Raw genomic sequence first — 25573 nt, 5'->3', positions numbered from 1 at the left:
GGCCCAATCTTGAATGAAAAACATTACAGAAAATAGATGGTGTGATATTTTATAATTAAAAAATATATTTTTCAAATCAAACACCTTTAAAATCGTAGAAGACTAGAAGTAAACTATTTTTCGGAGGGATAATGATATTTTGATAACATTTTTTTATAATATTTTAACATTATCTACGTGTCATTCTGTGATTGGTCCATGTTGATATTTATGATTATTATTATTGATTCTGGAGTAATTTTAGACTAATCACATAATGACACGTAAATAATATTAAAATGTTTTCATGTTGTCAAAGCATCTTATCTTTTTCGGAGTTTATCTGAAAAATCAGCAGCATCCAATTCGTAAAGTCCAAACAATGTACAACGTTTAAAAAATGTACAGCGTTCTCACAGTGGTTGCAACATTGTCCCAGATATTATGCGTTGACTCAACAAACATTCATAATTTTAACCTTCACTTCCATACATTTTTTTATTTATTTTGATGGTATAATTTAAAATATAAATTTTACATTTTAAATTATATAATCTCAATCATATTTTTTATATTATAAATAATACAATTCAAAATATGATTTTTTATATTCTAATGGATATAAATCAAAACTTGTTCCAGAACCGAACATATCCAAACATTTTAACATTTAAATCATTAAGCGAGCCAATTAATAATAAATATAATAATTAATAAAAATAAATCACATATCTTATTAAAATGCATTATTTGTATCATTGTTCATAAATTCTTACTTTGAATAATAACTTATTAATCTTGAATTATTGTAGTTAATATTAAATTATTGTGAATAGTATGTGGTTGATACGATGTCGTCGTGATTTAATAAATACACATTAGGTATTTGTTTACTTAGCAGATCAACAAGTATTAGTAGGTCATATATTTTTACAATCGAAAGAATTTTGAACATATATAGTACACAAAATATAAAAAATGTATTTTAAAGTATACAATTCATAAGATATACATATTTTATTTTATATCTCAAAATACATAATAGATTCTAAATTTTACATTTAGAATAAAAAAATTATGAGGGTGCAGATTAAAATTATGGAGGTGCAGGAAGAAGATGCCGAACAACAATTTTTGCTTATTGAGGTGAATTTTTAAAACTAAATCTTTCTTTCGTGAGCCCAAATTCTGTAAAGAAAGAACCAAAACAGATTCTAATAATAAGTTACAAGTGCTTATTTCAAACATTCATATATTTAAGTATGTGTTTCAACTAAGACCAACATATAAAATAATTCACTTTTTGAAAATATTTTTTCTAAAATATTTAGGACGTTACCAGTGAATATTTCAACTTGACAATCTAGTTTTCTTTTTTTTGGTAAACGTTTACAGGGGAAACAAAATTTAAAGTGAAGTATGAGATGTTATATAGTGAGAAAAGAGAGTGAATTCTTTATTTTTCTTCTTTATACAAAGCCACCCACTTTTCCATCATTTTCTAGATTTCTGCATTAATTTCTTGGACTTCATCATACGAAGCGGGTGGGAGGAACGGACGCTGAAAATGGGCGCTTGGTTGGCTGGGTCGAACGGAAGGAGGTGCGGCGACCCTCAATGGGAACGCTATAGGTCGAACGAAGAGGGTGGGAGGAACGGACGCTGAAAACGCGCGCTTGGTTGATTGGGTCGAACGGAAGACGAAGACGAAGCTGCAACGACCCTCAATCGGAACGGTATACGTCGATGAAGACGGAGCTGCGGCGACCCTCAGTGGGAACGCTATAGGTCGAACGAAGACGGACTCCGGCGGAACTCGTGGGTGGTCGGAGGAAGACGGACTCCGACGACACTCTCGCTCAAGGTATTAGAAAGTGGGTTTAAGCCTAACTCAACCTCACAAAACCGACTTGTAGGGTGAGGTTTGCACCCAATTATAAACTATGAATTGACCTTATCTCTAGTCGATGTGGGACTTCCAACACTAGGGTTCTCGCTCTCTCTCAACCTTCTCTTCTCTCTCTCCCAATGCCCCATCACGGACTCCGACGGAACTCATGCCTGGTCGGACGATGACGGACTCCGGCGGCACACCTGGATGGTCCGAGGAAGACGGACTCCGGCGGAACTCGTGGGTGGTCGGAGGAACTGGTCCGAGGAAGACGGACTCCGACGACACTCTCGCTCTAGGGTTCCCGCTCTCTCTCAACCTTCTCTTCTCTCTCCCAATGCCCCAAATTCAAATTACCAAAACTGAAAATGAAACCCTCCAATTTCAAACCTCTCTGCCACTTGATTGATCATTTTCCACCAGGACCAACGACATTTTGACACGTGACCCATGTCAAAATGTTGTCAAAACTGGTTGTCAAAGTATCATTTCTCATTGTAGTAACTTCTAAGAACTTAAACTCGTACAAGCTACTCTTTTTTTTTTCTTGTTTAATTTTATTATAATTTTAAAAGGTGGTATATTGAAAAGATGTGCTTCAAGTACATCCATGATGATTGTGGGGTAACCCTAGCAAAGATAGATTCCATGCTTTTATTTCTAATTTCTTATTTTCTTATTTCACATAGCAGTCATCACATGGATTACACGTGTTATTTGCAGCCTATTTGACCACACATCCGCAACCTCCGCCGTGACCGAATCTCCTCCGTGTCCTCCTCCGGGGCCTCCTCGGGGTCCTCCACCGTGTCCTCCTCTGGGTCCTCCACCAGGTCCTCCTCTGGGTCCTCCAGCGGGGCCTCCACCGGGGCCTCCACCCGGGCCTCCTCTGGGTCCTCCACCGGGTCCTCCACCAGGGCCTCCTCTGGGTCCTCCACCGGGTCCTCCACCAGGGCCTCCTCTGGGTCCTCCACCGGGTCCTCCACCAGGGCCTCCTCTGGGTCCTCCACCAGGGCCTCCTCTGGGTCCTCCACCGGGTCCTCCTCCGGGTCCTCCTCCGGGTTCTTGAGAGTGACATAAGCCTTTTTGTAATCGGGTTTGGCGATCAACAAGCCGCCCCGTTTCTTCTTCTTACCCTCCATGTTCAATGTCTGAACCTTTTCGACCTCGAACCCGTAGAGGGATTCAAGAACACGCCTGATTTCGATCTTCGAAGCGGAAGGAATGGTCTTCAGTGCAATTTCTTTGATGTTGGTGAAGGTTTTGGGCATCAAAAGTTTTAAGGTTAGGTTTGCAAACTGCACCACCCTTCTTCCCATTCTGCTTCCCATGGTCGTTCACGACGTCTCTCACCACACTACCTTCGCAAAACTTCAAAACTTTCCCCTCTGCTCTTTTGCCCTGAAAATAAATACCATTTTTCGGGCCAAAACCCAATTTTCACATCGGGCCTGACTTTTTTTGTTCTTTCCAGTCCCCGAAAGAAGAAGGCCCAATCTTGAATAAAAAAATTAGAGAAAATAGATGGTGTCTTACAAGCTTATATCTTTTTTTTTTCTTTCAAAATTATATATAAGAGTTAATGGAAAAAGGTTAGAAAAAACATTTCTACTATCGTGATACGTTATTCAAAAATAAAATAAAATGATATTTTATAATTAAAAAATATATTTTTCAAATCAAACACCTTTAAAATCGTAGAAGACTAGAAGTAAACTATTTTTCGGAGTTTACCTGAAAGATCAGCAGCATCCAGTTCGTAAAAGTCCAAACAATGTACAACGTTTAAAAAATGTACAGCGTTCTCACAGTGGTTGCAACATTGTCCCATGTATTATTCGTTGACCCAACAAACATTCATAATTTTAACCTTCACTTCCATACATTTTTTTATTTATTCTGATGGTATAATTTAAAATATAAATTTTACATTTTAAATTATATAATCTCAATCATATTTTTATATTATAAATAATACAATTCAAAATATGATTTTTTTATACTCTAATGGATATAAATGAAAACGTGTTCCAGAACCGAACATATCCAAACATTTTAACATTTAAGTCAGTTAAGTCAGTTAAGTGAGCCAATTAATAATAAATATAATAATTAATAAAAATAAATCACATATCTTATTAAAATGCATTATTTGTATCATTGTTCATAAATTCTTACTTTGAATAATAACTTATTAATCTTGAATTATTGTAGTTAATATTAAATTATTGTGAATAGTATGTGGTTGATATGATGTCGTCGTGATTTAATAAATACACATTAGGTATTTGTTTACTTAGCAGATCAAAAGTATTCAGGAGTAGGTCATATATTTTTACAATCGAAAGAATTTTGAACATATATAGTACACAAAATATAAAAAATGTATTTTAAAGTATACAATAAGATATACATATTTTATTTTATATCTCAAAATACATAATATATTCTAAATTTTACATTTAGAATAAAAAAATTATGAGGGTGCAGATTAAAATTATGGAGGTGCAGGAAGAAGATGCGCCAAACAACCAATTTTTGCTTATTGAGGTGAATTTTTAAAACTAAATCTTTCTTGGGTGTTGCTCCCTCCACCACCACAGCCTTCTCCCTCCACCTCCCCTTTACTATTTTGTCTCTCAGTAAAATTTTATTTTTAGGATTATTGTTTTTTAATTTTACTCATTTATAACATATTTCACTGATAACCTACGTATGAGTAAAATATTTTTCTGCAAAGTTAAGTGATCGTGAAAAGAATTATCAAACAATCTTCCTCTTGCTTTCGGTGCAGTACGTGGTGCAGTGCGTTTGTGGTGTAGTGTGCTTGTCGTGGTTCCTCTCCAGGTACGTAGTCATAATCCTTCCAATAATCCTAAACCCTAAACCCTAAACCCTTCCAATAATTCTTCCAATAATCTTTCCAATAATCCTTTAACCCTAAAACGTAAAATGAAAACGAAGCCTAAACGAATGACATCCTTCAACGGATGTCAACATCCGTTTAAGACAAAAGGGATGTCGACATCCGTTTCGCCTTAAACCGATGTTGACATCGGTTGAAGGATGTCATCCGTTTAAGCTTTCTTTTAATTTTATGTTTCTGTTATTATTTTATTAGATATTTTAATATTTTGATTTATTATTTTTGAATATCTTTTTAATGTATTTTAATAATGTATATTTATATTAATTTATATTTAAATATTAAAATAATAAAATAATTAAAATAAAAAATTTTAACTTTAAAGATATAATTGGAATTAAAGATAATTGGGGAGGTGGAGGGAGAAGACTGTGGAGGTGGAGGGAGCAACATCCATCTTTCTTTTGTGAGCCCAAATTCTGTAAAGAAAGAACCAAAACAGATTCTAATAATAAGTTACAAGTGCTTATTTCAAACATTCATATATTTAATATGTGTTTCAACTAAGATCAACATATAAAATAAATCACTTTTTGAAAATATTTTTTCTAAAATATTTAGGAAGTTACCAGTGAATATTTGAACTTGACAATCTAGTTTTCTTTTTTTTGGTAAACGTTTAAAGGGGAAACAAAATTTAAAGTGAAGTATGAGATGTTATATCAGTGAGAAAAGAGAGTGAATTCTTTATTTTTCTTCTTTATACAAGGCCACCCACTTTTCCATCATTTTCTAGATTTCTGCATTAATTTCTTGGACTTCATCATACTCTTCTGCAAGAATCCTGTGAACTCTCCTTCATTAATCCACAACAAGAAAGAAAAGAAAAAGAAAAAGAAAAAGCCCCTTCTAAAGTTGGAGTTATGTAGTAATAATTTATCTAAAACCAAAACAAATCATAAGAAAATAGCATGGCCATTAAATCTTACATACAACATTGCATGAAGCTGCTTCAAAATTTGCCATATAGTCGTGCAAAAGTAACCTATTGTAGCTATATAACTCACTGGACTATGGATACCACCACTCCAAAGGAAAATTAACAGTTCACTGCACTTATTCTCTGATACGAGAAAAATGATCTCAGACTAAGTTCTCTGTCTTACAATAACTTTTACTGGTTTAGTTACCTCTTGATAGAAACAGTAACAACAGTAATCATCTCATCTTGTAGCCAAAGGAAACCAACGTTGGTGGAAGGAAGATTGGTAAGCCATCATGAACAAGACAAAGAGAAGCAACAGTGCCACTCCCCATGGAGACCCTCCAGCTCTGTGAAGCGACTCTCTCTCTTCTGGCAACGGTATTGGGAACGATGCTCCGCTTGAGAGGCAGTGAACTACCAGCAGCAACAGCAGTGGAACCAGAGCCAGAAAGATCTTCACCTGCACAAGCAAGTCCTCGAACAAGGACTCGTAGTTTATGTACCAGGAGAATGCCAGCACGAACAAAAGGATGATCACGAAGAACACAAGGTGGAGAGGGAAAGACAAATACTCCCACCAGTAGTAGTACTGATCATGGTACCTTGCCATGTTGAGATGTTTGTGAAGAACTAGTGGCTCAGAATTTTAGATGTGAGATTGAATGAGATCTTGTTAATGTTTCAGATGTTGTGTGGAGCCTTCTCGGGGTTCCATATGAAGAGAAAGTTAGGTCAAAAAGGTTTATATATAATAAGAAAATCACTTACCACATTCGTTATTCATTCTTTCACACCGAAATTAATTAAAAGTCTTTCAATTTATGTCATAACTCTCCTAAAGAAAGTCACAGTTTATGTTTCTGCCATTAATGGAAGCAAAAAGTATATGTTAATTGTAATTATGTTGATGAAGCCACATCATAAATAACAGATAAAAGAAAAGGTATAAGAGAATCAAAGTAAAAATGAACTGCGTTTATGAAAAGTAAAACATACATAACAAAGTGAAATACGAATTAATAGTGCCTGTCAAAAGAGAAAGTAGAGATTCTACTTTTTATTTTATTCTGGTGAGGAGTGAGAAACATCGAGATTATCCCAGAGACTATAGGAAGAGAATAATAATTGCTGATTTAGATTGAAAATGGTGTGATCCAATGGGGAGGTGCCAGATACTATGAAAAAGGAACAAGAAAACGTGTGAAGATGAGAAAATCAAGGAATTAAAATTAGAAATTTAGAAGCAGTGAACACTGTAGTTTCTGATAAAGAGGAGGCAAATGGGGTCATTCCATTGGGAAATCTGCGTCTTGCTTATTGCCATGTATGGCCCATGTTTCCACTTCCAAGCTTTATTAGGGTTTAGCTACCACATTCTTCACTGTATCTGATTCTTATCAGATAAATTCGTGTCCATTTGCATATTCAATATTACGCGAATAATTAATATATATGATATAATAAAAAACAGAAATAAAAATAAAATAAATTAAGAAACAAAATGAAGATATCTTAAGCAAAATGTATAAATTAGTTTAAGTTTGAGCAGAATTTTCTCTTATTTATCTAGTTAGAAAAAAGATACACACATAGTACTCTGTCATCCATGATCATGCATATATTTTCATCCGTCCTTTTGTCTTTTTCTCTTTTTGATAATGTTCCTCCGCTCCTTCAATGGTTGCTTTCAATTGTTTTTGAAGTATCTCTTACCAGTAATAATGCAATACACAGAATCAACTATTTTGATTAGGTTGGACCACTGTAGTTTAATCCAAACATCATAATAAATATTCTTCACTGTTTTAATAATGTAACTAAAATAAATCAAACTTAGATACCTTCATAACTTGCATGTACATAGTCTTAACATCGACTCTCATTTTGAGTCTCTATTAATATAATATAGAATGTTAATAAATAAGATGTATGATGTATGAAAAGACAATTTTTTTAATATATGATTTAAGTACTTTATGATTCAGTTGTTGAATAGTGATAAATACTTTATTTAAAATAAAGTTATAGATTAACTAAACATAACGTAGAAAAATATTTTTCAGACGAAGTTAATATACAAATTATGTCCCTGTTCTGGAAACTTTTTTTATTTAACAAATCATAATTATATTTTTAATATAGGTGAAAAATTACATTTTAAATGATATTTTTGAGTTTTTTTGTTTTATTTTTTTGTGACCAACCCACCAAACTCAAACACGCTATGTGTGGGTGAGATTGGGCTTGCTAAAATTAATCCGTTTAGAATATGGACTTTTCGAAGCCCATGTTTCACATGTTTTGGGTTGCGGCATCCATCTTTACGTTAATATAATTTATTAAGAAAAATTACAGAAAAATCAACAAAAACAAGTAATGGTTTCTTTATCAAAATATAAAATCAGGGGTTATATAAGGGTAAGAAACTTATTAGTACCAGTTAAGATTATTCTTCTTTTTATTGAATGTGTATGATTGATGAAACTTTCAAAGTAGTTATTTTACTCCTTAAAAACAATATAAAAAGAAATTTGATGGAAATATTTATTTAGGTATGGTAACATATTAATTTTGATCTCATGTATCTTTTTAATTTTTAAAATAAGTTTTAATCATTTAAAAGTCTTTTTATAACTGGACACTAAATAGGAAGGGATGAATTTGATCGTACATACGTCTTAAACTACTTGTATCTATATTATATATTAACTTTGGCACGTTTATATTAAAACGTTTGATTCATAATTTGTAATAATTATTATCATATTAACATAATAAAAAAAGAGATATTAGAAATTAAATGATACAAGTGGTGATACATATATTCATTTAATCAAATATATTATTAAATATTTGCCTTGCCTTGGCTTTGAAGACATTTATTTATTACTTTTGATGTAAGACATTTTTATGGTAGTTATATATACCAATAAAATAATTAATTGATTTTAAGACATTTATTGATCTATAAAATTTAAATTTATAACATTTCATGAAAAGGAGAAAATACTCTATAAAAGGCAAGAATTTATTTTAAATGATGCCTATATGGATGGTTAAGAAGACGAGACAGTAATATTGTAGTAACTTCTAAGAACTTAAACTCGTACAAGCTACTCTTTTTTTTTTTTTTTTAATTTTATTATTATTTTAAAAGGTGGTATATTGAAAAGATGTGCTTCAAGTACATCCATGATGATTGTGGGGTAACCCTAGCACAGATAGATTCCATGCTTTTATTTCTAATTTCTTATTTTCTTATTTAACATAGCAGTCATCACATGGATTACACGTGTTATTTGCAGCCTATTTGACCACACATCCGCAACCTCCGCCGTGACCTAATCTCCTCCGTGTCCTCCTCCGGGGCTTCCACCGGGGCCTCCTGGGGGTCCTCCACCTCCACCGGGTCCTCCTCTGGGTCCTCCACCAGGTCCTCCACCAGGTCCTCCTCTGGGTCCTCCTCTGGGGCCTCCACCGGGGCCTCCACCGGGTCCTCCACCGGGGCCTCCTCTGGGTCCTCCACCGGGTCCTCCTCTGGGTCCTCCACCGGGTCCTCCTCTGGGTCCTCCTCCGGGTCCTCCTCCGGGTCCTCCTCCGGGTCCTCCTCCATCTCTTCCCCAGTCATCTAATCCTGCTCGTGTCTCGGATTCTTCTGCTGTACACGCATATACAAACATTTTTAAATATTTTAATATATAATATCCATTCTTTCATTTTTATGTAGAACAGTGTCTTACATTCAAAGTTTTTCAATTAAACAACATAATTGCATGCAAGGGCTATGTTTAGAAATTATGTTTAAATTCTTTCACTAAAATTAATTTTCAATTGCTTTAGTGAAATGTGAATAGGAATAACAAGAAAGAAAGATGGAGATTAATTGGTAGAACAGTGGTTCTTGGTGATATGAGGAAGGAAGAGATGCAGTATACTTACCCATAGTACCATGTTTAGATGGCTGAGTTGCCATAGCAGAGATGAGAAGCAACGTGCAGAGGAAGCAAAAGAAGAAAGTGGTTTTGGTATTCATGTTTGCTACTAGGTTAAGAGTTACTGTGAGATACAAATAATGTAGTTTCTCAATATATAGCTATTTATAGTGATAATGGAAGAGTATAGAAGAGAGCTGAAAGTAAATGATAGCTCTTGATTCAAGACAGAAAAAAAAAAATGGAGTGAATGATCCTTATCAACACCACTGAGCCACTAAAGGGTTAAACTGGGACAAGTGTGTAAACTGAGGTAAGCAAATCTAACACAAGATGGCAAGTGGCAAGTGACTAAGGGAATCTGCAAACTCGTTGCTTAAAATATGTAACAAAATTTCTACAAACATTAAACGAAATGGATATTCGTGCTGTATTTTTGGTTGATCAATGTCTCAAATTTTCTGCTTTTAAGTTCTGGGGAGTCCTCAACTTTATCTTTATCTGAAAATTGTGATATGTTGAATTTAACTTTATCTGGAAATTTTACTTGGGAATTTCAACTTTATCTTCTCTTTTTCTTCTAAGTGTATACTACTACTACTACTACACCTGTTACATAAATTTTGAACGGGTTTTTATATCGACTTACATAAACGTAGTCAAAATAGAGATTTTCAAATAAGGGCATGAAAAGTTGTAATGTGGAGGACACAAATCAAACACTTTATATGCAGGTAATAAAAATAATTTTAAATAATAAATATTACAATTCTAGTTATATTTTAAATATATAAATTAAAATTTTAACAAATTAATACTGTATTCAAATATAATGATAAATTAACTTTCTAACACTATTATTTTTTTAATAAATGATAAGAATAAAAATTATGTAAAGAGTGATTGACTAGGTTAGCTCTTGCATTGAGTCGCTTAGAGACAGAACATTCTTTCGACCATCACGGGATGAAATATGCATTATATGACAACTATAATTACAATAAATTCAAAGGTTGTCACCATGGTAATGGACACACTAATTACACAAATTTTCTTTTCACAAGTCAACTATTGTTCTTAGGCTTATCTATTATCCTAAGAATATATATATTATTCGTCATGTATTTTCAACTTTTCGCAATGTAATATGGAGAGGATTTTTATAATTATCTTTTATCTTTTTTTTATATATTATTTTGTATATGGATTAAAAAAAATTAATTGTTTTTATTTAATATATTTATTTTATTCATAAAAAGTTAGATTTATTACCCATATGCTTTGGAAAATCCATACAAGTAAATAATAGATTAAAGTTGATAAAAAATCACACAATAAAAAAAATCTGACAATAATTTAAAATTATGGTAGGTCTTGCGTCTAATAAACAAGGGACAGGAAAGGTATGGAAGCCAAGTTATCACTGACTTTTAGAAACGGATGTTATAGTATGATTAACTTAACGCTAATTTATTATTAATTTTTATATTGAATTAATTTATTATTAAAATAAATCTTATGTATATGTTGTGTATAATTATATATCTGATTTATATTATATTATTATGCATATATATATATATATATATATATATATATATATATATATATATATATATATATATATATATATATATATATATATATATATATATATATATATAACACAGTCAAATCATCTTTCTCTATCTACACTTTTTGATATACAAAAATTTTAAAAAACCTTTAAAATTTATAAACAAAAGTAAAATTATACAAAATTATTTTAACCTATCACCCCAAGAAAGCGAAAATAATACAAAATAAATAATTACAAAGAAAATACAAGAAAAGAAATCATCTAATTTGTAAAAATATTATAATTTCACTTAATGTCAAGTAGGAGAGTTTCCAATAATACTTAATTTTGATTACTTTTAGATTAACAAAGAATGTTGCAATTGTAAATATCTCAAAACACTTTTTTCCAAGTTATTATGAGTTTGTATTATGAAAAAGACTTATTTAAATAGATATTTTTTTTTAAAAAAAGAGACAATTGTTCATATTAATTAATTATGTAATTTATTTAATTGATTATGTAATTACTTCATCAATTAATATAGAAACAAGAACAATGTTTTAGTTTTTATTAAATTAATTGATTATCTTTCAGATTAATTGATTAACGCAGAAAAAACCATAGTTTTAGTTTTGCATTAACATTAAGTGATTATGTTATTAATGTAATTGATTAAAAAAATAATTCTTGCAATTTTTTTAAAATTTGATTTATTTAACGCTAAAACTAACTCTACTTTATTAAAATGAAATTAAATTAATTTTATGAAAATCTTAACTTTCGCAACCAATCTAGTCATATATTATGATCTAACTATTCTAAATCATTCACTACGTATGAATATCTTGATCTTATTTGACATATGGTAACAACACTTGTTAGTGATGTTAGCTTGCAGCAAGAGACTTTATTATAAAGTTTTAAACCTATGTTTGGTTAATTTTTTGAAAGGGATTTCATTAAACATTGCTACAATTACAAATAACTGGCACAATCCTATCTCACCAAATTATGACATCATAAGAATGAAGAAAGATGAAACTAGAACAAGTCTGTTCTTGTATGCATAATTCAAAACTGTTAGAAATCATCCGTGCTTTTCATTGATATATACGATAGTATCAATATATACATCAAAACAAGAGGAATCATAGTCTATGATTATGGATCTTATGAGTGTGAATCTCTATAATTATGATCCTATTCAAATTATTGATTTCTAATAATCATTTATAAGAAAAATATTTACTATGCATTTATTTACGTTATTTAACAAAAAATAATCACTAAGTTTTTCTCAATCAACTATGGGTGACAAGTTCAGTTTCTATATTTTCAAATTTCGTTTTCTTCCATATTTCATCCTAAATGGTAATATAAGAAGAGCTGATCATCAGAATTCACCAATGATAATAAACAACAGAACTACTAATCCAAAAGTATGTGTTATTCTGCACAACTCACATTCCTCCTTCTCTATACCCACGATATGATCCATATAAACACAACGTTACCAAAGAGCAACCTTAAAACTTTCAACGTGTGAGTGCAGGGATTGCAACTTCTTGTATAATTTATGTTCGAAGAAAGTTATTAGTTTTAAATTAGGTGAAACTTGTAGGAGGTACATATAATAGCATGGATTCCTTGTATAAATATATATTATATTGATTCAATATATGAAGTTAAAATATTACAAGAATAGGGGAGAATGAAACCAATTATCTCATTGAAAGCTACATTTAAGTTCGAGAAAGAACTAAGTAGTTGTCTAACTTTGGACTTTGGTTTCATATGCACCAACTCCTTTATTCTGCATCTCATTACTCTTTCAATATCCTCCTCCTCCTTCTCCGCCACCTTTTCCTCCTTTACCACATCCGTTTCCACTACCGCCACCAGCAATGCCTCCTCCTCCATGGCTTCCACAACCTCCTCTTCCACTGCCACCACCGGCACTACTTCCTCCCCCTTGGCTTCCACCACTTCCCCAACCTCCACCACCTCCCCAACCTCTCCCACCTCCACCACCTCCACCACCTCCCCCACCTCCACCACCTCCTCCACCTCCACCGCCTCCCCCACCTCCTCCCCCTCTTCCACTGCCACCACCGCCACCACCACCTCCTCCTCCTCCTCCTCCTCCTCCTCCAGCACTACCACCTCTTCCTCGGCATCCACCACTACAACCACCACTGTATCCGCCACCTCCTTTTCCTCCCTTTCCTCTACAATGATCGGTACCATAATTTGACACGAGTTTCCTACCGCTAAAAACTGCAAAATCGCCAGGTTTAGGATTAATATATCATGTTTATTTCCTCAAATTTCCATGATTTGCAAATATTCCAACTGACTAAAACAAAAGGAAAAGAAAACGAAAGGAAATACTCACAGAGTCCCTGCTCGTCATCGCTTCCAGTAAATTTCTCGTCAATTCCACTCATTCCTGGAGCTTCACCAGCAAAGGTTTAAAATAATACACGTCAATTTTGCATGCATTTCATGCACCAAATAATTGCAAATAGGAATGCACTTCTAAACTTTGATTAATCTTATGGCATCAAAAACATAGAGTACTATATTGGCACGTCGTTTCTATATATACTCCTGCTAAATTCTTTAACAAGTTCAATTAATTGACGAAAAAATAAAGTGCATTATCGATACTAAAATAAAGCTGAGAGCTTCGTACCATTTCCCTTTTCTAGAGGTGGATCATCAGCCACAACCGCAGCGATGACAACCACCGCGGACAGAAAACACAGCAGAATAAAAGGCTTGAGATTCATTTTGTTATTAACCATAACAATACTTGAGAAGGATGAAAGCAAGGGTCAGGGAAAACCCTATATATAGTGCAAGAAAAATATAAAAAATTGCATGCGAGTGAGTGAACAGGACCACATCTGAATAGCAACATTAATATCTTTGGCTCTTTTTCGCGCACTTTCAGGCCTTCTCTAACTTTGCCATGAAAACCTGCTATTCTAAACTGTTACATTGCGCACCTCCCAGGTTCAACAACACCAAGTAAAATGTTTAATTACGTTGAAATTCAAGAACGAAGTGTTTGGTGTTTGGGATCTAAGTGTGAGTCCAAGTTCCACGTTAGATAAAAATAATAAAGTAGAACAATATATAAATATATAAAGATGAAAGATCTATTAATCCATTTTCTTAAAGTTTTGGATAAAAGATGGTAATAATCCTTCATGTAGTTGGACTTCAATGTTATTGGTGTTTGTGTCTATTCGAATAGACTCATCCTTAAAAAAGAGATTGTTGAGAATTCAAGTGTGAATCTAAGTGATTTAAACTCCGATCCAAAACTAGGAACCAGTTTCACATTCAGTGTCATATGCTACTTTAGGTTTTAAACTTTCTTCTTTTATCATTAAGTAGAACATTTGCTCCTTGATTTGGTGCTTTTGTGATGAAAAATGACACTCTCATATAAATTTTTTACATTTATTTTGATATTAATGTTTCTTACTTTTTATTTTCTTTTAATTTTGAAAAAAATAAAAAAAAATTTACTTTTTATTATCATTTTATTCTTAAACTGTATATCAAATGTTAAAGTATGTCATTCTACTATTTTTTTTTATGATAGCTATTAAGAGTAATGATATTATGATGATATATTTTTATTTCATTTGACATATAATACAAATGTAAAATAAAAAATAATTTTTTATATTTTAAGAAAATAAATAAATAAAAATTAAAAAAAATGAGAATAACAAAGGTAAAAAAATTATATGTATTAAAATATCACTTTTTTTTTCATTAAAATAAAGATGACAACCTGACATATCATCTAAGTTTCTTTCAGAAAGAGAAAAAGATTGGAAGAGAACACTTGAAGGTCAAATATTAGGTAGAGTTTCTGATTTCACGTATCCATGTCACTGACCATGAAGAACACTAAGACAAATGAGGTAGGTAATATTTAAAGAAAAAAAAGTATTTTGAGACATTTGTTTTACGACATTTTATATGTTATTCTTTTTAATTAATTCACTATTTATTTATTATTATACTGACGTACTCTAAACTCTTACGGATTTGGTTAATTATAATACTATCTATTAAAAAAGACCATGCATGCATGAGTTGTGCTGAAAGCTAAGCACATACATACCCACACACACACATATATATATATATATATATATATATATATATATATATATATATATATATATATATATATATATATATATATATATATATATATATATATATATGTAAATTTGTAGCTACTGAAACAACAAGGCCAAGAGGCCATAGGACAATGGGGTTTCCTTATAAATAATTTTTCATTAGTAAACAGAAAGTTGAGTAAAAATTTTTGATAAAAGATTGATACCATAATTATAAAGTAACGAAGGAAAAGGTTAAGAAAGGGGTAGTGTTGATATCAGAATCGATGGTTAGTTTTGGTGACCGACTCATACAAGTGTAATATAGTTCCTGTATCAAAAGTCTTCATGGAAAGAGTTTCAAGTAAGCTTGTCTTGTTAAGATGAACGACCATACAAAAAAAGAATATTCTTTGGAAGAGGAGTTACCAATGTAAAAGGGACTCATCCTTAAAAAGAAGATGGTTGAAAATCCAAGTGTAAGTCTAAGTCCCACATTCGATAAAAATGTAAAAGTAGAGTAGGTAAAGACCCGTTCACCCTTAAAAGGAAGATTATTGGAAATCCAAGTGTCAGCCTAAATCTCACATTCGATAGAAATGTAAAAATAGAGTAGGTAAAGACTCATTCACCCATTATCTTAAGATTCTGAGTTGAAAATAATATCAGTTTCTTATGTGATTGAACTCAATAAAAAAAGATTACATAATTTATCTCTAGCTATAACAATACATCTTTAAAATTTAATTTTAATCCAACATGTGTAGAACACTCAAATGAAACACTTTTATACCTTTTTAATCTCTTAATTAAATTTAAGAAAAGAATAAATTTGAAATAAATTATTTTACAATATTTTAATATAATACATATGTTATTTTTTGATTAATTTATTATTTATTTGTTATTACACGTACTCTAAATTTAATGAAAAATACATATTATTTTTCATTAAATTTTCATAATACATTTTCATAATAAAGAAGTAATTAACTAATTGCTTGATGCTGATTTGTAGGATATTCTGACTGAAAAAGCTAACTTTTGACAACTCACATTTGTTTTTCGTATTTAAAAATTATATGTAATAATAAAATATTAAATTAAGTCATTCATTTAAAATATAAATAAAAACATTAAATTAAAATGGTTATGGAATGATGACAGGGTATTTATATCATATACGTATTTTGATACGGTAAAGAAAGCACTCACAGAACAATTCATTCAAATAAATAATAATATATTTTAAAATTCTAAATTAAAAGTAAAATAATTTTAATCAAAACACTGTTATTTTGAGTCTGTAAGTAGGTGAGTGGGTGAGTCAAAAGATTATTACCGTTATCCTATTATAAGGATTTCTCCATTGAAGGTGGGTAAATCTTGAACAAATGGGTATATATATGTTGCGCAATAAAATTTTTAAATATGAGTATTTATTCATTTTTATTATTTTATTTTAATAAGGAGGGTTGTTAAACGTTTAATTTTGAAAAGGGACTGTAAACGTATAACTAATCTAAGTATCATTAGCTGTAAAATAATGAAAAGCACCAAAGTTAACTTGAAAATGCCTACTTGCTTCATCTTGGAGTTTCTTTAACTGACTAATAAATATAAACGAAACTTAATTCAGTCTCTTTAGTTTCTCTTATATAAATTATAAGAATAAAAACAAAACTTTCAATAGTTCATTAAATGTTTATCATAAAGTTTGTAAACCATTAATTCCTGTAGTTTTGAACATGAAATAACCTTCATTAAGAATATGTATTGTACAAAAATAATATCCATTTTTATTTGACATTTTATGATAAAAAAAGAATAGAAATGTTAACGAACTTATAGTTTTAGGTTTCAAAATATAAATTCCAAAAAGAAAAAAAATCGTTTCACTAAAATGCAGCTAACAAGTCGCTTTAAAGTCAAACTAGACATGTTCATAGCTAAATTAAAAAAGAGAGACTATAGACATTGTTCATGACGAATCTATTGATATGAATATGTATGGCTCAAATTGTATTTTTAGAAAAATGTAGTAATCAATATTTACTAAACTCAAAATTTTAAACACAACAAAAATTGTGTTTAAAAGTGTTAAAGATTACATAATTCTAAAGTTTTCAACTGATAACTTTTTGGCAAGTATACCAAATCGTTACAAGTAATACAGTGATAAGTCAAGTATCGTTCTCCTCAGAGAATTTGTGTTACGTTATTCAATTAAAATTTATTTATCAAAATCAATTGAACAGCAAATTATAAGTGAATTAATAATATCAAATTAGATGACAATTTAAAATTGAAATTAAAATTTAAAGAAAGCTTCATTGGAATTGACTTCATGACCACATTACAGTAACTATTCTGAGCAATATAACTTGCGTTCAAACATTAACATCACAGTATCTTGGTTTAATTCCTTAAAACAAGTTCTAAAGAATTATGTTCAATTATTAAATTCCTTAAGTAATTAAACATAAACTTTGCATTAAGACTGATGTTATTGATGACCAGGAGAATTGAAACTATTCCTAGCATCTCTCCTTCTGGTTGCTTTTCTTGCGTTAATACTCAAATTTACTTCCCAGTACAATTTGAATATAAAAACAAGTATATTTTACTTCCGTAAAATAAAATAAAAAGTAAACAAGAAAAGCATATGAACACAATTTATATTGAACAGGAAATATTACATCAAATGTCAGCCATTACAGTCAATTCCAACGAATGAAAGTTTAGCCTATCCTAGACATCACAAACATACTCATTTCCGTAATTCCTTGCATGATGTGCAGTCTTGATGTCTTCAAAGAGGTCTCCTCCTTCTCCAGAGCAGTTCTCCAGTCTTTTCTCCCTATTTTCGTGTGTCAGAAGATGCCTTTTGCCTTTCTGTCACGTCTTTAAAAACCAATAACTTCATTAATTCGCACAGCGCACATGTGTGTGTGCGCTATGCGTATTTCACGTAACTGCTGCCTCTCAACTGACGTTATTCGCACAGCGCACATGTGATGGTGCGCTATGCGAATTTATATATCCTGGCAGTGCGAGTTTTGGCTTGCGCTATGCGAGAACTGGCTGACACAGTTCCAATTATACATCCTTTCCTGTACAATAATTTACAACACAATCTACTTCCTATTACGACTTTTCCCTGAGTAATAACATGAATAATTACAAAATTGAGATCCTTTATAAGTGTCAAAACATCTGTTTTTTCACACTTATCATCAACAATACTAATCATACATCAGATGTAACAAAATTTGACAGTTAATCTTATAGAGTAATATTTTTTAAAGATTTCATCGGAATTGGGTCAGATCACCTTCCAACATACATTAATTCATTACAAAAGAAAATAATTTTATTGATAATCAATATTTATCAGAAACTATAAAAATTCTTCGGTAAAAGTTTTGCTAGTAAGATTTAACGAGAAATATATTCATCAGTATTTACATTACTAAAGTACAAGACATTACCGAAGGATTTATCCATCAATAAATTTCATTGATAAATGACACAATAGTTTTCGGTGCATTTATTTCCTGCTTACCAAACAAACATCCTAAGACATAAACACTAAAAAGGCTGTACAAAATTGATAACACCAACTAGACAATAAAATCCAAACAAATATTATTCAATACCAGACAAACATCACAAACATGTTTATATGACAATCCAAACAAACATAGAATTTTTAAATATATGTCTATAAGTAACAAAGTCCTAATAAACTACATATCTATCAAAGTTGATTCTTTTTCAGGGTGTTGTTGCTGTTGGATGATTCCTTTTTGTTTCTCCTAAGCGAGTAATTAGTGGGCAATAACCTACAATGACAGTCAAACCAACAACTTTTTCGATCATAATTTAATGTGAATGTTTTAGTATGCTCATGTAATGCGGACAACCTAATAAACCGTATGTGCTTCAATCAGACAACATCCCATATGCATGAAAGTCATTAATAGTCCACATCAAAGCTACCCCATAAAGAAAATTTTCTTCCTTAAAACATTATACATCCAAATATCTCTCTACAACTTATTCAAATCATCAATTAAAGACTCTAAATAAACATCAATGGAAGCGTTAGGATTAGATGGACTTGATATTAGACACAGTAAAAACATATAAGACTTTGTCATTGGTTTATTGTTGTGATAGTCATACACCTACAAAAATTTATGGAATTGACGAAAATTTACTAATGGAAATAAATTCATCGATAAATTTACAAACGAATTTGAATTTTTAATTAAATATAAATTTTATTAATAGGTTTATTATTAATGAAAAAATTCTTCGATAAATTTGTGAATAATACATATTTTAGTTACTGACAAAAAAATTGGTTGATAAATGAAATATGTTTTACTGATGAAATAATTTGTTGGTAATTACATAACTTATTATCAACAAATAAATCTGTTGGTAAAATGATCAACAAATTCTCTGTCCAAATCTTGCAGTCAATATCAACATATATCCCTTTCTTCATCTTCTCCCATGTGCAACCCACCACAACTGCAACCTAGGGCCTTGCTGCCATTGCCCTTTGCCATCGACCGAGATGAGACAGGCACCAACACCACTAGCGATATTTTCTTCTTTTCCTTCTACAGTGTTCGCGTTTGAGCTTCTCCAATGAGCCCTTGCTCACATCGTTGCAAGTTTCTCACGGTGTCGACGCAATAGTACGAATGAGAACATCATCGCGCTGACAACATCTTTCTTCCCTCCCTCTTTCTCTCTCAATTTGAGAATCATGAAAACAGAGCACTGCAACCTCACCTTGTGATAAGTGTGATAATTACCTTTTATTCACACTTAACATAATCCCTTATTTGTCTCTTTGTCATTTATTTTGTGTTGAATTCCATGAAAAGATGCAAGACTTGTATATAGTTGTTATAAAGATAGATACTTATTTATTTTTGAGTTATTTTGAAGGAAATTGAAAGAATTGGAGAATATTAATGTTGTTAAAAGCCACTCGCTTATCTCTGCTCGGCTAGCGAGAGCTTGACAATACTACCTTAGTCAAGAAGCCCAATGAGTTGAAAAAAGTCACGTGTCTGAAAAGCTACCTCTCGCCCAACGAGAGGATTTAGTGGTCCAAGAAAACACTTTTTTGTGAACCATTTAAAGTGTTGAGAGTTTTTTGGATGTGGGAATGAACCAGACGCTCAAGACACGGGTTGAGGCAGTTATAGGGTTGAAGAACTACATCTTCCTTCATCCTTTTCATCCACTACAAGAAATATTGCATTTATATACGGATATTTATATACGGATTATAATCCGTATGTAATTCAGATATTACATACGGATTTTATATATGGATTACAATCCGTATGTAATTCAGATATTACATACGGATTTTATATACGGATTATAATCCGTATGTAATATCTGAATTACATACGGATTTTATATACGGATTATAGAGCCAGGTGTTACATGCGGATATTATATACGGATCAGAGAAATAATTATTTTAAAAAAATATATTTCTGATTAAGGGAAGCTGGGTGTCATTTCTCAACCTCGAGCTTTCCTCTCTTTGTTGAACCCTGGACATTTCTTCTCTGTCGAACCATCACGCTTTACTTTCTCTTTCGAACCATCTTTGGTCTCAGTTCGGTGTCCTCCTGTGGAGCCATCTTCGGTGTGGGTGTTCGTCTTTGGAGTCGTCTTCGGTGTGGGTGTAGATCGTGCTTTGGTTCTTCGTCGCCTCTCTCTGTCTATTATTGTGACCTTCATCAATCCTTCATCAAGCACTGTGGTTGGGGCTCATTGTTGGGTGCGGTGTCGTAGTTCGGCGTTGAGTAGCTTAATCGGGTAAGTAAATCAAACCCTAATGCTTAGTAAATTTGGTTCTTCTCTGGCCATTCCTTTCATGAAGCGATTGCCATCAATCATAGGCTTAATCTCGAACCATCATCTTCGTCGCTGGAACCGTAGGAGTCCCTGCCTTCAATCGTGGTGTTCCAATCGTGGTGCCGTTGTGGGGTAATCGTGTTCGCCGTCAACGCCGCCATGATGTTCCAGTTGCAGAGGAACCCTAGGACTGTTGTTCTCGCACTCTGATTTTGGGTCGCCGTCATTCCATCTCGGGGAGAATGTGGTGAGTCCAGAATATTGTTCCTTTAATATATATCTTTATTTGTTTGGTGTGTAGTGGTAATTAAATTTTGTTCATTCCTAAGTGATTTCATTTGTAAAATGAGAAAATCCTAAACCCTTTTGTTCTTTGGTATTTCGGGCACAAAATGGGGTTTGGTTTGGTTGGTGTGTTGCGGAATACTTTGGTGCATTTTTAGGACATTGAGTGAACATTCAGAGGCGTGTTAAGGTATGTTTACTAAATATGTTCTGTGGAGGAACATACCACAGAACGTAAATTGCTTCCTAACTATCCTACTCCTAATAATTCTACTGAGTTTCTTCTCTGGTTGCTGCTTCCTTTTATAACCAATTCTCTGACCAACTCCCGTAGGATCCTCCTTGAATTCAGACTAGTTGTTTTGTCTTGTTCTCAATTAGCAGCCTGAATTCCTTCCAGCTTTCACGTTTGTTTTTGTCTCCCCCGTTCCTGACTTCCTTCAACTCCTAGATTTGCCAAGGAAATAGGTGAGGCCTTACATCTCTTGTCTTCTTCTTCATGCCGTGGACACCCTTCTTCTTCCCATTCACACATCTGTTTCATTCTCTGCTTGATGTGAATTTTCTTCCATCCATGGCTCCCTTCTTCATTCCTCTTTGAACGCTACCCATGGGTCCCTTGCTTACTGGATGCGCTGCTTCTGCTGTGATCGTGATGGACGCTGCTTTCAAGCTTCTCCTCTCCGGTGATGCTTGTTGGATGGTTGCTGCATCCTCTCATTCTTCCATGACCAAAATGTTGTGTGCTTTGAACGTGGCAGCTGTTGTAGTCCAGCCAAGATTCACGTGAATCTTCTTCTAGTAGGCTCCCTTCACCATTCCATGACAATGAATCAACTCTTCTCCCTTTGGTCCTCCAAAACAATCTTCAAGAAAACATCCAAAATAGCATGCTAAGTGGTGGCTGGATGGTGCTTCTAATGCTAGACCAGAACCGTGGAGCTTGCTGGACTGTGAAGGCCGTGAGTGCTGCTGCCATCTTCCGTCCAAGCTGCTGGGCTTTCTTTTCTCCAAGACCAAGCCGTGACCAAACTTGCTGCTGCATCTCAAAACCGTTTTCTGGACTTCCTTCTTGAAAACAATAAAGAACCGAACACTCTTTCAATTTGTGGGCCATGATGTGCTTTTTGTTTTTCAATTGAAGAATCAAAACCAAGTGGAGTGGAATAGCACCGTAAAACAATATGCAGACATCTCTTCAAGCTTTCTTTTGTGTGGGGCCGTGACACCACTCCCTTTTAATAATAAAATTCAGCACATTTTTGGATCTCCTCTACGTGAACTTTCAAATTGGTGGCCCCTCCATTATGTACTTTTTCTTAATGCTTTCACAATTGTCCAAAACCGTGGCCCTTTTGCAATGTGGTCCCCTTCTTTCATTCCATTTACTTCTTAAAGGATTCCAAGCAATGGCCCGTGAGATGTCTCCAATTTTATTCCAACTTATGCTTTGGCTTACCAAAATGAATTTGAATGGGTCCATAAATGAATAATTAATTGAGTGGAGCTGCTCCCTTTGTAGATGAAACCGTAGCCAATAAAGAAGTACATCATAAAAATTAAACTCCTTCCTTCTTTCCACCCATGATTAGATGTCTCGAGAAAAATTACAATTATGGGTGGCAATAACTGATTTATGATTAAAATACTGTTGTTGGAATGAAATTTTAGTTCCCAATCATGGGTGGAAAGAATATTTAAAGGCTATGAATATTTTTTTATATTACTTAGAATTGAACTTAAAGATAATAATTTATGAATATACTTTTGTTCTCAATCCAGTAAAACATTGTTTTAATAACAAATTGTTAAGTTCATGCGACTTAAGGTTACCTATTTTTGGTTGGAACCTTAGTTAAGATTACTAATGATATATTACTTTATCCATCAAAAGAGATAATAAGAGACAAGGAATGTCTGATAATGAAGTACATTTTATCCAAAGAAAAAAAAAGTAAAAGTTTACAGATTTAGAGTAAGTAAAATATTTAGATATATCTAATAAAAATTTGAAACATGTGCATATCCGAGTTTACATTTAATGAGAAGTCTCATTTATTTTTTCTTACCCTATATATGCTATCAGAAAAGAAAAAGGAAGTGAAAGAAAAGAAGGTGAGTAGAGAAAATGAGGCCATGTGAAATAGACTAATAGGGTCCCATGGAGGCAATGAGATAGGGTTTTTAATAATTATTTTTGTTATGTGTTGGTGAATATGAACTAAAGCACCAGGGGGCACCTTGCTATCAGCATATGCATTATCTCTGCACCTTCCCACCTTCTCTATAGTGCATTGTTTTTTCATTGCTTTTTCTGTTTTATTTTTCGTTGACAGGGTAGGTAGTATGTTTTGGAAGTTAATTTTACCTCTAGTTGACGAATGTCTTCTTTATCTTTAAATGTGGAATGACAGGTGAAGTTTGCCTTAGACATTGTGGTCCTGTATTATAGCTTTGCAACAGTTTGGTTCCCTACTTATCCTGTATTAGGTTCCTCCCTCTATATAGTTCATTGTTCTATCATGTTGCAGCTTCAACTGGACCAAGACCGTGGACATTCCAGCCAAGCACTCTTCTCCCTTCTCAACGTGGCTGCTGGACGTAAGCTTGCTGCTTTTGGGAACGTGAATTTTCTCTCCTTTCTTCCCCCTTGGTTGCTGCTCCAAATGGAACCATAAGCCGTGAGCTGCACTTGGACGTAAGCTTGCTGTGTTTGGATGCTCCAAGATGGACCAAGGTGCTGCACGTGAATTTTCCAGCTGCTTCAGCTTTTCTTCAACAAAATATTTCAGCTTTCCACACTTCTCCTTTCACATGGTTAATTCCTTCCAACCGTGGGTTTCTTTCTCAAAGACTAAGGCCGTGTGTGTTTTTTATGAATGGAAGAATCAAAACCAAAGCCACCGTGACACCACTTCAAACCAATCTGAATCCATTTCTTTTGTATGGGGCCGTGGTGTTTTTTTTTTTGGTGCTTTTTTTTCCATCCCGTGAGCAAATGGCTGCAACATCTCCATGCTCTTTGTTTAAAGAAAGAAGAATTCCCATTTGTGTGGTGGTTGCCGTGTTTGCTTCATTTAGGTGGCCCTTCTTTCCATTTAAAAATGATGTTTGGTTGCATTTTGGAGATCCATGTGGACGTGAGTTGTTAGCAAGCCAAAACCGTGAAAGTGGTGGCCCCTTGTATTTGTTTTTTTTTCTTTCGTGGGTGATGCCAAAACCAAATGAGAAAACCGTGAGTGGTGAGCTTCAAAAAAGAATTAAAATGTACTTCTATCCTATGTGGGCCATGAAGCATCTTTCCTTGATAAAATTCAGAATTTGATTCTCTCATATGCCGTGAGTTCATTTCATCAATGTGGCTATGCATTTTTGCCAAGCAAACCGTGAGTAGTGGATGGACCCCAATGGCTCATTTAGATGGACCAAAAGAAGGGCTGTATATTGGTCCACCACAAAAATAAAAACTTCCCAAGGTACATTGTTATCCCCTGTCAACATTTCAGATATTGCTACTGACAGTATATAACGGTGTTTGTAAAATTTCTGCAGAATTCTCCACCCGGATCTGTATTGCTAGGGACAATTTCATATGGGAATCTATCATTTGCTGTTCCGGGAGAAAAAACAAATCCTGAAAAGCACCCTGCTTCATATACAATTTCTTATATAGTTACCCAAATAAGGTCACTCTCCGCCTTATAAAACTATTTTCACATCCAATACAGATGCAGAATCAACTATTTTTTTTTTATAAAATCATAAATTATAAACGGATTTTTCCGTATATAATTATATACGGATTTTATATACGGATTTTTCGTATATAATTATATACAGATTTTTCGTATATAATTATATACGGATTTTCCGTATATAAATTATATACGGATTTTTCCATATGTAAATTATATACGGATATATCCGTATATAACTTAGCTACGCTTCTTTTATATACGGATTTTTGTCCGTATATAATCCGTATGTAATATCATTTTATATACGGATTTTGGAGGTTATATACGGAT

General features: G+C 32.9%; 5 protein-coding genes across 6 annotated transcripts; 1 reads left to right on the top strand and 4 right to left on the bottom strand.

The window, feature by feature from the left end:
* Positions 1-2403: 2403 nt before the first annotated feature.
* Positions 2404-3262, bottom strand: LOC108337656 (uncharacterized). Its single transcript, XM_017574226.2, has one exon. The coding sequence runs from the start codon at positions 3199-3201 to the stop codon at positions 2584-2586; it is 618 nt and encodes a 205-aa protein (XP_017429715.2). The 5' UTR covers positions 3202-3262; the 3' UTR covers positions 2404-2583.
* Positions 3263-5578: 2316 nt separating this feature from the next.
* On the bottom strand, positions 5579-6464 carry LOC108337813 (uncharacterized). The gene has a single exon (XM_017574412.2). It carries the CDS (start codon positions 6329-6331, stop codon positions 5960-5962), a length of 372 nt encoding a protein of 123 aa, XP_017429901.1. The 5' UTR covers positions 6332-6464; the 3' UTR covers positions 5579-5959.
* Positions 6465-8840: 2376 nt separating this feature from the next.
* Positions 8841-9819, bottom strand: LOC108337638 (glycine-rich protein DOT1). Of its 2 annotated transcripts, none has more exons than XM_017574204.2 (2): positions 9661-9819; positions 8841-9379 (listed from the first exon to the last, which is right to left on the bottom strand). In XM_017574204.2, exons 1-2 carry the CDS (start codon positions 9752-9754, stop codon positions 9063-9065), a joined length of 411 nt encoding a protein of 136 aa, XP_017429693.1. In that variant the 5' UTR covers positions 9755-9819; the 3' UTR covers positions 8841-9062. The 2 variants fall into 2 exon arrangements, with proteins under 2 accessions (XP_017429693.1, XP_017429694.1); XM_017574205.2 differs by having other exon boundaries at positions 8841-9376; positions 9661-9813.
* Positions 9820-12857: 3038 nt separating this feature from the next.
* Positions 12858-14023, bottom strand: LOC108336562 (putative glycine-rich cell wall structural protein 1). The gene is made up of 3 exons (XM_052880998.1): positions 13910-14023; positions 13610-13669; positions 12858-13491 (listed from the first exon to the last, which is right to left on the bottom strand). Exons 1-3 carry the CDS (start codon positions 14019-14021, stop codon positions 13046-13048), a joined length of 618 nt encoding a protein of 205 aa, XP_052736958.1. The 5' UTR covers positions 14022-14023; the 3' UTR covers positions 12858-13045.
* A 5437-nt stretch (positions 14024-19460) lies between these two features.
* LOC128197866 (uncharacterized) lies at positions 19461-21412 on the top strand. Its single transcript, XM_052880700.1, has 3 exons — positions 19461-19500; positions 20903-21221; positions 21305-21412. Exons 1-3 carry the CDS (start codon positions 19461-19463, stop codon positions 21342-21344), a joined length of 399 nt encoding a protein of 132 aa, XP_052736660.1. The 3' UTR covers positions 21345-21412.
* Positions 21413-25573: the final 4161 nt, after the last annotated feature.

This window comes from Vigna angularis, chromosome 7 (assembly GCF_016808095.1).
Source record: "Vigna angularis cultivar LongXiaoDou No.4 chromosome 7, ASM1680809v1, whole genome shotgun sequence".
Taxonomy (NCBI): domain Eukaryota; kingdom Viridiplantae; phylum Streptophyta; class Magnoliopsida; order Fabales; family Fabaceae; genus Vigna; species Vigna angularis.
Note: the sequence above shows the minus strand (reverse complement) of the source record. Positions and strands in the feature narration are given on the sequence as shown.